General features: G+C 47.0%; 1 protein-coding gene across 9 annotated transcripts in view; it reads left to right on the top strand.

Moving 5' to 3' along the window:
- Positions 1 to 13,196, top strand: part of RASAL2 (RAS protein activator like 2) — a 233,948-nt gene that overhangs the window by 208,920 nt on the left and 11,832 nt on the right. For 7 of the 9 annotated variants that reach the window (XM_077928234.1, XM_077928231.1, XM_077928232.1 and 4 more), the window contains 4 exons: positions 2,487 to 2,723; positions 4,865 to 5,066; positions 8,302 to 8,495; positions 10,241 to 11,078. In XM_077928234.1, the coding sequence (XP_077784360.1) occupies positions 2,487 to 2,723; positions 4,865 to 5,066; positions 8,302 to 8,495; positions 10,241 to 11,078 (1,471 nt within the window). The remainder of the gene's footprint in view (positions 1 to 2,486; positions 2,724 to 4,864; positions 5,067 to 8,301; positions 8,496 to 10,240; positions 11,079 to 13,196) is intronic. The other 2 variants (XM_077928233.1, XM_028732351.2) reach the window with 1 other exon arrangement.

A 13,196-nucleotide genomic window follows, 5' to 3' on the forward strand; every position in this document is an offset into this window, starting at 1 on the left:
CCTTAAAGCTGAGCTGACTGCTAGGGGTCTTTGGCAGTTCAAAGGAAGAATACAAATCGTTTCCCCCACTAATACACCGAAAAGGATTACTCAGCAGCTACTGTTCCACTAAGGTTCTAACAAGGCTAGCCAATCAAATACGTACAGATGCCATATCTGTCTTTGTCTAAGGTTACCAAACATCCCCGTTTCCTGGAGACAGTCCCCAGATTTACAAATCAGTCCCCATACAAAATCAATTGAAGTTTAAAAGTGTCCCTGGATTCACTGAAAAAAATCTGGTAAATCTGGTAACCTTATCTTTGTCACACTCTGGTGTAACAACAAAAATAAAAACCAAACAAACAAAAACTAAGGCAGAGCTATGCAGATCAATATATGGTTTTAGCCAGACAGCACCAGACCAAAAAAAAAAAATTTAAAAAAATCTGGGGGGGGGGCACAAAAGGGGCAAAGTATATTTCTAGGTGAGCAAGCTGTGCCCCACATGTTAAGATATCTGAAAGAAAAATAGCAGTATATGTTAAGGACAGGAGTCCAGCAATGTGAGGGGGCAAGTGAGGAGTGAGCTCCCTATTGGGAGGGGGGTTGCTCCCCCGCCCGCCCCCAGCACTGCCCATAGGCAGTATTTGTTTCACAGGACTTTGTTTCAGAGGCTAAATAGACTTGAACTGGCAAGAATACTGTCAGGGGTGAGGAGCCTCCCCACTGCAAGAAGCAGGCCCTAAGGTCATGGGGTGCATTTACCACCCACCACCCCAACAGTTTCCCCAAGGACACATCTTTACCTTCTCACAGAGTGAATGGCAGTTTCTCAAAGATAAAATAAAGCACTGCGGGGGACATAGTTGAGGTCAGCTTCAGTCAAATATCTTTTAAGCCTCCCTAATACAAGGAAAAGGGACGCAGGTGGCGCTGTGGGTAAAAGCCTCAGCGCCTAGGGCTTGCCGATCGAAAGGTCGGCAGTTCGAATCCCCGCGGCAGGGTGCGCTCCCGTTGCTCGGTCCCAGCGCCTGCCAACCTAGCAGTTCAAAAGCACCCCCGGGTGAAAGTAGATAAATAGGGACCGCTTACCAGCGGGAAGGTAAACGGCGTTTCCGTGTGCTGCGCTGGCTCGCCAGATGCAGCTTTGTCACGCTGGCCACGTGACCCGGAAGTGTCTCCGGACAGCGCTGGCCCCCGGCCTCTTGAGTGAGATGGGTGCACAACCCCAGAGTCTGTCAAGACTGGCCCGTACGGGCAGGGGTACCTTTACCTTTACCTTAATACAAGGAAAATGGTATCTGAATCTCCCCATATACAAAACCAAACCATTCATAACCAGAAAAACAATCTTTGGGGTTTTTTGCTCTGGATAACAGAAAATCAGTGTCCTGTGCTTATGCAAGTTACAAGGGGAAATATTTCTTCTTGATAGATAAACTGTATCTTTAGTTTCTCTTTGTTCCTCTATTTAGAACATAAAGCATCTGTTTTCTGTTACGGTATTTAGTTTTGTTTTTTCTTCATTGTCTTTATATATTTATAGATGCTACTTAAAGGTATTACCAAAAAAAAAAAATGTTTAATAAGTTTTAAAAAAATTTAATGCCCTAGTTTCATCACTGGACAAGTCAGAAATGGATAGCCTTGCTGAATTCAGCAAGGAAATTATCCACACGATTCTTCTAAACACTGTTCCCTGCTGGAACAAGGATAAGTGGAGGTAGAAGAGACTCACTTTTAGCCCCAGACATTCAAGCTAATATTGAATGACATTCTGAATCTCCTAGAATCGTTGTGGAAGAGAAGAAGCTTTGTGGATCTGAGATTTGGGGAAATAGCCAGCACTAGTTATACTCAGAGTAGACCCGTTGAAAGCGATGGAGAAGTACAGGGAAGAGCAAAGTGGCTACATGTCCACCTTTGGGAGCCCACATGCTCTATAGCTTGCCTGTCTGTGCCATGCACAGATATAAGGCAGATTCCTATTTGTGGAATCAAATCATGCTCAGAAATGGGCTGTAAGCTGGGAAGAACCTCCTAAGGAGAGATCCAGCTTAAATTTGTGCTTTAATTACAATGAACGGCATAACAATGTGTAGCTTAAAAACTTAGCGGCATTTCCTGCATGTGGAATACCAGCCCATAATGTCACAAGGGCTGGTGGTGCAATCCCTGCCTTCATTTGTCAGAATTGTGCACTCTGGGACAGGATCTCTCCCGATAGGTATGTCATACTGTAAGTACGTTTGTAGATCATGCAAATTAGCATGTCATACACACATCGTCTCACAAGGTGAGAGTTGGCTGGTTCACGTGGCCCTCCTCACTAAATGAGGGGAGAGCACTGAATGATGAAATTAAATAGGCAAATGTCTTCATTTCTGCCAGCGCCCCTCTCCTCCCTCTTACTGAATGACCCTGTACCAAGCCCAGTGGCACCTAGGGCTTTGCTGGCTCAGCTTGCATGCTTAATGTCCTTGTTCGGTTTCATTCATTTCCAGTGTCTTTCCCCGGGAGCTGAAGGAGGTGTTTGCATCATGGAAGCAGCAGTGCCTCAACAGGGGGAAACAAGATATCAGTGAACGCCTGATCAGTGCCTCGCTTTTCCTCCGTTTCCTCTGCCCAGCCATCATGTCTCCAAGTCTCTTCAACCTCATGCAAGAGTACCCTGATGACCGCACCTCTCGGACGCTCACGCTAATTGCAAAGGTTATCCAAAATCTGGCAAATTTCACAAGGTAAGTGATATTAGAGCAAAAAAAGAGCAACTAGGGCACATCATTGTGGGTTGTGTCATTACTTATGAATGCTCCGGTGGCGACAGCTGCTGACTTGCCTTGGCTCTATCAAAGTATATGGGAATCTGTTTTCATATCGAAATAACATGCTTGAAATTGTACTGGCTTGAAGGACACACTTTCCAATTTCAGCTCACTGTGCTACAAAAAAGTGGTCATTGGGACCTAGGATTCGGCTCTGCACATAAAAGAATCTCACTAGCCCTGTTACTTTTGCGATGGCAAAATAGTTTGGTTGCATTCTGGGTTACGGTTTACATAGGACTCATCCCCAGTCTTGCCCTAGATGTTGGTGTCACAAAACTAATTCAGCTCCTACCCCAATGTGCCCTTGACTGCTTTACTCCCCCCCCCCCCCCCCAGTAATTGGAGATGGCGCTCCCCTAAGGGCAACACACACATTGATTCGTCTGGCACCACTGACAGGTCCCTGCAGAGATGTGCAGTGTGTCCCATTGTAGTACACAAAACATCACCGTAGGGCTAACTTCAATGCCCCCCCTGCTGCATGCACCCCACACATTGTTATAACTGATATTTAGCTTGTTTTAAAAGGTCAATCTTAACACAACTCAGCAGACATAAATTTTGCAAAGGGGAAAGCATACTGAACTGCCTCAAATGGCATTGGAGTTTCCTGTTTTCCAGTATGGTTTCATGGTCCCACACACTGATGCTAGTAGCCCTATGGGGCTGGGCAGAGTACCCCACAGGACGTATAAGTAGTAGTTTTCTAGGAAGCAACTTCCTTATGTAGCAAAAATGGATGTGAGAATATACACCTTAACCCGCTTCTATGAAGTTTTTCAGGAGTATCAAACTACCACATTTTGTATCCATTAACCGATAAACAAGATACTACTTTGGTTTCTCTGACATCAATGAGAATATAATTAAAACCCACCTATTTCAGCTTCATTGAGTTCTGAGGTGGATTTTGAACCTGCAGATCCTTCTTTCTGAAGGCCCACAGCTACATCTGATGTCAAATGCGTCTCTGCATCTAAGGTGTCCCCCCCCCTTTTTTAATGCAAATTGCATTCCCTGGGGCTGTCTGATTATTAATACGTTCAGAGCAGATGGTCCTAAGGACTATCCCACTTTTTATTTTATTTTTTAATTTCTATACCGCTTTATATTTTAAAATAAAAATCTCACAGCGGTTTACAGCATATTAAATCAATAAAACAATAGCCGGGCGATGTTCCTCCAGCCTCATGAGGAGCCTCTTCAGTAGGGCTGGGTGAGTGTGGGCCTCACCCCCTAGGCCAGGTGGAAAGGGCCACTTCCGAAGATGCTATTTTGCAAACCTCTTTGAGGTTTTTTTCACAGTCAAGCAGTATATAAATTTTATTAAATAAATAAATAAATAAAAGTATTTGCATTGTGGGGAAACTCCCATTAACTCCAAAGAGGACTTTCTTTGCTTGTTTTGATCCCATTAATTTTCAGCCTCCCTTCACCTGATGCCATCTGTATTAAACAAACAAACAAACAACTCTTCAAGTTAATGTCAAAGCTTTGGCTCTGAATTTCCACACATACAGATTGAAATGGGGCAAAAGTACTAAGATGCAGTAACTCATAGAGAGTTTGACGACAACAACAACAACAACAACAAAGTATTTATACCCTGCCCATCTGGCTGGGTTTCCCTAGCCACTCTGGGCAGCTGAAGGTTGCTTGCCTGTTCATTATGTAGTTTCTCCAAATATAATCTCTGATCGTTTTTTGAAGCCTATAAAGCCTGCTTGGCCAGAGATAATAGCAGAACACAAATAAAGAAGCATACATACCACAGGGACGATTTGAAAAGAAACCAGAGTTACCACAGGTAACACTGACTTTCTCATGCTATCTTCAGCTTTTTCTAAAATGAATTATTGTCAGCAGCCATAACTAAAAGGAGTATTGATATGGAACCTGTGGTTTAGTCAGACAAAAGGTAGCAATTACAGTCCTTTCATAAGTTAAGAAAATCACAGATTCCCTTGAAACTGTTCCATCCATCCCCAGAAAAAAAGTTAATTCTCTCTCTATTTATTTATTTATTTCTCTCTTTCCTCCTTACGAAAATCGAGATTTGGGAACAAAGAAGAATATATTACATTTATGAATGACTTTCTCGAGCATGAGTGGGGCGGCATGAAACGCTTCCTGATAGAAATTTCTAATGCGGACACCATCTCCGGCACTCCAGGATTTGAAGGCTTCATAGATTTGGGACGGGAGATCGCCGTCTTGCATTCCTTGCTGTGGGAAGTTGTATGTCAGCTGGACAAGGTAATCTAGGCTGGAGGTTGGGGAGGGCTCGCCGAATCCGTGATAGTCCCCTGGTTACAATAATTCTTACGCTGTAGGAGCCAACACTTCATGAGAAGTTAACTTTAAAATAAAGAAAAGTAATTGACCAGCCTTTATTCCACACATGACTAAAGGTTTGAGATGGTGAGAACAGTCAATAAGGAGCTTGAGTCAACTGCATGAATTTTGCAGAGCCTCAAGTGTAGTTTTATTAAGCTGTTTACGTTTTTTTAAATCCTGTTTACGTTTGTTTGTTTGTTTGTTTGTTTTGTTTTGTTTTAATCCTCCACTGAGGGATGCGGGTGGTGCTGTGGGTAAAAGCCTCAGCGCCTAGGACTTGCCGATCGCATGGTCGGCGGTTCGAATCCCTGCGGCGGGGTACGCTCCCGTTGCTCGGTCCCAGCGCCTGCCAACCTAGCAGTTCGAAAGCACCTTCGGGTGCAAGTAGATAAATAGGGACCGCTTACCAGCAGGAAGGTAAACGGCGTTCCGTGTGCTGCGCTGGCTCGCCAGATGCAGCTTGTCACGCTGGCCACGTGACCCGGAAGTGTCTGCGGACAGCGCTGGCTCCCGGCCTCTAGAGTGAGATGAGCGCACAACCCTAGAGTCTGTCAAGACTGGCCCGTATGGGCAGGGGTACCTTTACCTTTACCTAAATCCTCCACTAATTCTGATTGAACAGCTTAAGCTATTCTTTGTTTGGCCTTTACATTTTGAAACAAATTTGGCCTCTCACAAACATAATCATGGGGTTTCACCTTAGATGATGCAACGCACCATGCATAATGTTGAAAAGCCAGGTAGGGAGAACATAAAGAGGGTGGCAGGCGGGGAGAACATAAAGAGGATGGCAGACAGGGAAGGGGGTGCACCAGTCATGATTGCCCTGGACCAAAAACACAGCAAAGAGATGCTGTTCACATTGGTACATGGTTTAGCTGTGTTCAGCAGCTACTGCCCATCACTCTTGCAAGTTTTTGCTGTCCATAATTCTATATAATTAAACTACTCCAGCTAGAATTTTCATTTGAAGGAACAGATTGTCAGGGAATTGTTTCGGTGGTGATGGTGGGTTATTACTCTTTGAAGAACTGAAAAATTACTGTTAATTGAATTTGCTGTTGGCACTGCACACAAGTATTTTGTACAGGCACATTACGTTTGCATCTTGTGTTTTTGTCAAAATGTGGAGTTCCCTGCCTCTTTTCCTTTCTCCATTCCTCCACACATCTATATTTTGCATTCATGAAACCCACATATTTCTGGACAAGTTTTCCTTAGGTAGGTTATTCCTCCCAGGCCACTGGAATGACTTCATGTCTTAACATAATATTATTTCCCATGTGCATGAGGCCCCTTAAAAGCAAAGCATTTGTCTCAGTCGTTAATGAAAAAGTAGGCAAATACAAATTAGCCAAAACCTAACATTAGAGACAGGTGTGCTCTTTCTTTCCAGTACAGTGATACTATGGACTAATGGGATGGTATTCCAGCTTAAATGGCTTTTTGCTTTATTTCTTCACAATAAGTAGTGATGATCAGGCAAGAGGATAAGGCCATAAAGTTGGGGACCACTTGGGATTCAATAAAGGAAGTGTTTAATTATATTTCTGTCAGTCTAGTTGTTGGTTTTTAAATTTAAATATAAGCACAATGGCCGTTCACAACAGCTGCCATTTGCAATAATGCAATTATCTTATGTTAATTAACTGCTGTAGTAGAAGAGGTAACCAAGGTAGACTTGCATGCTCCCAGGGCCAGCTAATTGGAAAGAGGCATGCTCAGAGCAGGAACTCACACAGAGGCACAGCAGCAACCTCCTCTGTGAGTTGGCGCTTGAGATTCATCAGAACCTTAACTGGCTTCTCATGACACACTGGCAGTTGTCTCCTGGCACAGTGGTGTGCCCTAGATTGCAGTTTGGGAATTACTGTTCTATATGGATTTCAGGTGGGACTTCCTGGACTCTGCTGTGGACAGAAATGAATTTATATCCAAACCAGAGTCCACTCAGAGGCCTCTAAGCTCTGGCACAAAGATGCATCTTGCTCTTAGGCTATAGATATTATTGCACACTGATGAGCTACTTGTCATCATTGGAAGTATGGTTCCTGTGTGCAGAGAGGTTCTGAATCCATCGCACAACACAGCAGCTTCCAAGCAGGTTTAACCTTGCCCAGGATCAGGCCATCCACACCTTCCAGTTGCCTCCACCATGATAAAAGGTAAAGGTACCCCTGCCCGTACGGGCCAGTCTTGCCAAACTCTAGGGTTGTGCGCTCATCTCACTCTATAGGCCGGGGGCCAGCGCTGTCCGGAGACACTTCCGGGTCACGTGGCCAGCGTGACATCGCTGCTCTGGCGAGCCAGAGCCGCACACGGAAACGCCGTTTACCTTCCCGCCAGTAGACAGAACAGAACCCACTTGGAGCCCTCACTCTCACACCTGTACACAACATCCCATTTTTTTAACAATAAATGATATAGAGCTCATGGAGCGTGCATTAAATTAACCTGGTCTATTCCAGTTAAACTAAACATCGGAACAGGAGAATTCTACCTATTAATGATTACAAACAGCAAATTCATAAAGAGGTTAAAGACTAATTAAATGGATATCTTTAAACGCAAACACTGCACTTCCGCACATATACTTTTAGTGCTCTTGCAAACCTCCTGAATGCAAATCTCCCTGTATGTCAGCATGCATTTCCCTGACCACAGGACACTTTTTGGGATGGGGGGGGGGGCTGGAAACTTCTTTGCAGTTGAATTATTCTCTAGTTTTCTAAATCCCATTTCAATTGGTAGCAATTGCAGTCGCCCCCCCCCCCCGGTCCCGTTTCTACTACCCTTCCCTTTGAATGCAGTTTGCTTTGCATGACAGTTTTGTGTTGGAATGGCAATTAGTTTTGTTCTGTTGAGCATGACCTTTTTATTTTGGGGGGTCAGTTTTTAATTTCTATTTCCTTTTCTTTCCTCAATGTCTGCCGCACCCTGTTTCGTCTCCTCCATCCGTCTGGTCGCCGTGGTTCCGCTGCTCCATAACAATGCATTGTGGTCCTGCCCCACCCACACACAAATGCCACCTTCTTTCCTTCCAACTTCCACTCATGTTCATCATTGTTTTATTTTTTTAATTTAAAAAACCAACACATTCAAAACAAAACAAATACTCAAATGGCGGGTGCCACGGTGCTTATTGTCGAATCAGGGTGAAAATTCCTTCCTACAGGCAACGGTAGAAAAATTGGGACCTTTGCCACGCATCCTCGCAGATATTGCCAAGGCCACAACAAACCCCACGCCGATCCAGCAACAATTGAGACGCCTGGCAGATCACAACTCAAGCCCCAACGTCAGCCTCTCCTCAGGGCTGCAAAAAATCTTTGAGGACCCTATTGACAGGTACGCAGCACCGAGCTCTCCCTGGGGTTATAGGGCTGTCAGGAAGACGCATTGCCCAGGGAAATAGGGGGGAGGTCTTGGCTGTGCTTATACCTGGGATGAGGGAGCCTGTAGACCTCCAGTTGTTGAACTCCAGTTCCCATTTTCCCTAGCCAGGATGACTCACAGGTAGGGATGATGGAAGCCATAACGCAGAAACATCTGGAAAGCCATAGGTTTTCCCATCCCTGGCTTAAAGTGATCATTTTATAGACTGAGAAGCCTTATGCTAAACCCCTGGTCCATATAGCCTGTTGTGTTCTACTGTGACCAGCTGCACATCTCCAAGTCAAACATTCCCAGCCCTGCTATCTGATATCCTTTCTAAGTGAAGGCGGCAGCAATGGATGCTGGAAGGATGCACTCTACCACTGAGCTGCAGCTTGTGACCAAACCGTTTGACCCAGAGTAGACCTTGGTCAAGCTGGTATCTCAAGGACTGGGTTTCCCATATTATATTAACACTTAGCACACATACACTGCTGAACAGTGCTCACTGTTATTATCTCAGCGGTGCTGACTACAGCCCTGTAAGGTAAGCCAGTCTGATCATCCCCACCCAGATGTGAAAGTCACCGTGCTACACTAGTTCTCATTCTATAATAGTCCTGTGCCATAGCAATGAGTAAACGGTGCGTTTCCACATTTTCTCAAACTCGTTTTAATGCATAGTTGTAAATAGCCAATTGCCTGTGGCAGATAAGACCTGTCTTCCAGCAACCAAGCAGGCAAGTTGTGCCAGAGAGTTCTGTTTATCATGCTTTTTAGGCCTCAAATGAGTCAGATATGTATGGATAGGCATGATTTATTTGCAAGGGTTTGTTTATTATTCCTTAACAAACTTTACCCTTTCCTCTATGTCACCAGTAAGGTTAGAAAGCTTTTCTCCCACCATCACTGTTCAATACATGATTGTGGGCGATGGTATTCTGAGTGGGCAGGAACAAGGGCAGAAAGAGTGGAGTCTAACCATGTGGGTGCCCAAGGTTTCCATTCTGGTGGCAAGTCACCCTAGGAATGTCAAGGATATTTCCTGGGCTTAGCTTGCAGTATGAGGGTAGAGCTTTAGCTTTGGAATCCGAAATTGGATTCATTATCAAGTTATGAGATAAATACAGTCAAAACAATCTCTTTGTAGCTGAAAGGAGAGGGTATTTGGGAAAGTGAAACCTCATGTAAACGTTCTGTCAGTTTCACTTAAAACTTAAGCTGTTAGCTAGCAAACAGGAGTCAGTGTGTTTTAGGGCCAGCTCAGGTCTTTAGGTTTAGGGGATCAAAACAAGTCTCAGGCTTGTGAATTCCCTTTCCCTCCCTGCCTACTATACAGGAAAGGAGGGCAGTGGAGGCTTCCAGTTCCACAGTTTGAGCCTGATTTGTATAAGCTAACTTTAGTTGGAACAAGCCACAAGTAATGCAAAACTGTTCTTTATTCAAAACTGAAATTGAGGGCTTTCCGTGTTCTCTTCCCATGTACAAAGGAGCAGGAGAATGGGGAGCATATGAGCCCAGAGGCTTGCAGCACCTCATTTATGATAACCTAAACAATGGCTTAGGTGGTTTTCTGAGCCTGGCCTAGGTGATACTGTTCCAGTGAATGTGTGGGTTTTGTTTCGTTTGTTGTTGTTTTTAAGAAAAGAGCTGGATTTTTGTGGGGCACAGCTTCTGTTCTCACCAGACATTGGTACTCTTTCTGTTCAACTTCACAGTGAGGTCAAATTGAAGTCGCCCCCCCAGGAAAACGAAGGGTACTTCAAAAGCAAGTTGTTGCTGATTCAACAGTCATCGTCACGCAGTGTGACTTACTCCGACAAGAGTGACGAGACTAACATGCCCAATGTCCGAAGCATATCGCTGATGGATCTCCAAGATCCCAATGTTGTGCAGTGTGATTCCGGGTCCGTGATGCACGATGCTCCTGTACGTTTATCCGGCAGCCAGCTTTCTGTCATCCAGGTGGCGAACATCAAGCAGCTCCACAGCACACCGCAGAGCACCCCTCAGGTCAGGAGGCCTCTGCACACACCACTCAGCCAGCCGGGCCCTCTACAGGCCCTCTCCTTCCAGAACCCTGTTTACCATATGAACAACCCCGCCCAGGCCATGCCAAAGGTGTCCATGGACTCCAGCTTGGAGAATCTGAGTGTCACCAGTTCCCGGAGCCAGAATAGCGAAGACCTTAAGCTCAGCGGGCCGAGCAACAGCAGCATGGAGGACTTCACCAAACGCAGCACACAGAGCGAGGACTTTCCCCGACGGGGCACAGCACTGGACAAGCACGTGCCCATGGTGTTACCTCGCCAGAACAGCACTGGGCAGGCCCAGATCCGCAAAGTGGACCAAGCGGGACTGGGTGCGAGAGCCAAGGCGCCCCAGTCCCTTCCGCACAGCGCTTCTCTGCGAAGCACAGGGAGCGTGTCTGTAGCATCTGCCACAATGGCAGCGGAGCCTCTTCAGAACGGCAACCGGTCTCGGCAGCAATCCTCGTCCTCCCGGGAGAGCCCAGTTCCCAAAGTGCGTGCCATCCAGAGGCAGCAAACGCAGCAGGTAGGACCATAATCTGTGCTGGTACCTCTGAATTTGAGGCTAGTTCATGTGTGTGTGTGTTTGTTGTGCATGATAGAAGGAGCAGGGATCAATTTGCATAAGTGGCCAGCCTGCAACTCGGGGACCATGAAAGGCTCAGGAGCAGTAGTTTGTGGCACACCTGGACAGTCTGACCTGCAGGCTGACCTGCAGTCCTAGGGAGGGCATAAGCTGGCCTGCTCCTTCAGCGCCAAGCTGCTAGACTGCAAGAAAGTGACTCCCAGGTATGTGGGTGGGGATGGCTATGCGCCGTGGTCCTCATAAGATGGGCACTGCCTCATTTTTGGTCCTGGCTTGTGGAATGATTAACGAAAAGGTCGGCTCCCAGTGACAGAGAGCAAGGGATGCGATTTGCAGTGCATAGCAGTGAACAGCTTAAAACACTACTAACATTTTAAATAAAAATGGGCACACAGTCATTTCAAGTGCATGTGTGAAACATCTATACAGAGAAGGTAATGCAAGCCACTGAGAGAAAATCTTCTTTTCCCAAACAAACAAACCCCTCAGAAATTGGGTTTGTGGGGCATGGTAATTGCTTTGATAGAAGGTTGTTGTAAGGATTACTGATGAAAATATATTTTGAATGTTCCAGTGCAATACCGTATTTTTCGCACCATAGGGCGCACCGGACCATAGGGCGCACCCAGTTTTTAGGGGGGGAAATCTAGAAAAAAATCTTTTCCCCCCCCCCAGCCCCAAAGAGCAGCGTACAGGGTGCGCACAACCTCTCCCTGCCGGAGGGGTTGCGAGCAGCTATGGAGCAAGCCAAGTTTTGGCTTCCCCTTTAGCCCCATGCAGCCTCTCCTTGCCGGGAGACGCTGCACAGGGCTAAAGAAGCCATAGCGCCATGCAGCCTCTCCTTGCGGAGGGGTTGCGCGCAGCTATGGAAGAAGGCAAGGCAGCAAGCGGGATGGATCCCGCTCGCTGTTTTGCCTTCCCCTTTAGCCCCGCGCAGCCTCTCCTTGCGGAGGGGTTGCGCGCGGCTATGGAAGAAGGCAAGGCAGCGAGCGGGATGGATCCCGCTCGCTGTTTTGCCTTCCCCTTTAGCCCCGCGCAGCCTCTCCTTGCGGAGGGGTTGCGCGCGGCTATGGAAGAAGGCAAGGCAGCGAGCGGGATGGATCCCGCTCGCTGTTTTGCCTTCTCCTTTAGCCCCGCGCAGCCTCTCCTTGCGGAGGGGTTGCGCGCGGCTATGGAAGAAGGCAAGGCAGCGAGCGGGATGGATCCCGCTCGCTGTTTTGCCTTCCCCTTTAGCCCCGCGCAGCCTCTCCTTGCGGAGGGGTTGCGCGCGGCTATGGAAGAAGGCAAGGCAGCGAGCGGGATGGATCCCGCTCGCTGTTTTGCCTTCCCCTTTAGCCCCGCGCAGCCTCTCCTTGCCGGGAGATGCTGCGCAGGGCTTTCCTGGCTTTTCTGGGAGGTGGGGGAATTCCCCCACCTCCCGCAAAACCGGCAGAAGCCGCGCGCACTTTAAAAGGGCTGCACGGCTTCTTCTGGCTTTCCTGGGAGGTGGGGGGATTCCCTCACCTCTCGCAAAAGCCCGCAGAAGCCGTGAGCTCTTTAAAGGGGCTGCGCGGCTTCTCCTGGCTTTTCTGGGAGGTGGGGGAATTCCCCCACCTCCCGCAAAACCGGCAGAAGCCGCGTGCACTTTAAAAGGGCTGCACGGCTTCTCCTGGCTTTCCTGGGAGGTGGGAGAAGGGACTGATGCGGCCAGTCAGTCCCTTCTCCCTCCTGTGGAAAAGCCCGCAAGAGCACACGGAGCTTGTGTGCGGCTCTTGGGGGCTTTTCCCGCCTGCCTCCCCCCTGCATTCGCTCCATAGGACGCACACACATTTTCCCTTGCTTTTTAGGAGGGAAAAAGTGCGTCCTATGGTGCGAAAAATACGGTATATAAATGTAAAGTACTGACATATCTTTTGTCAAGGTCAGATTTTCTAGGCATTCTTGTTTATGCGATTAAAAAAATCCAAGCATTGCTTGTGCAGCCATTTTGACTTATGTCTGACTGTTAGTTAGTCATTAGGATACAGCTGGTTGATTTTGGCCAAGAAAATGCAAGTGAGTGGTGTGTAGAGCCACAAA

Source organism: Podarcis muralis, chromosome 5, assembly GCF_964188315.1.
Source record: "Podarcis muralis chromosome 5, rPodMur119.hap1.1, whole genome shotgun sequence".
NCBI classification, from domain to species: domain Eukaryota; kingdom Metazoa; phylum Chordata; class Lepidosauria; order Squamata; family Lacertidae; genus Podarcis; species Podarcis muralis.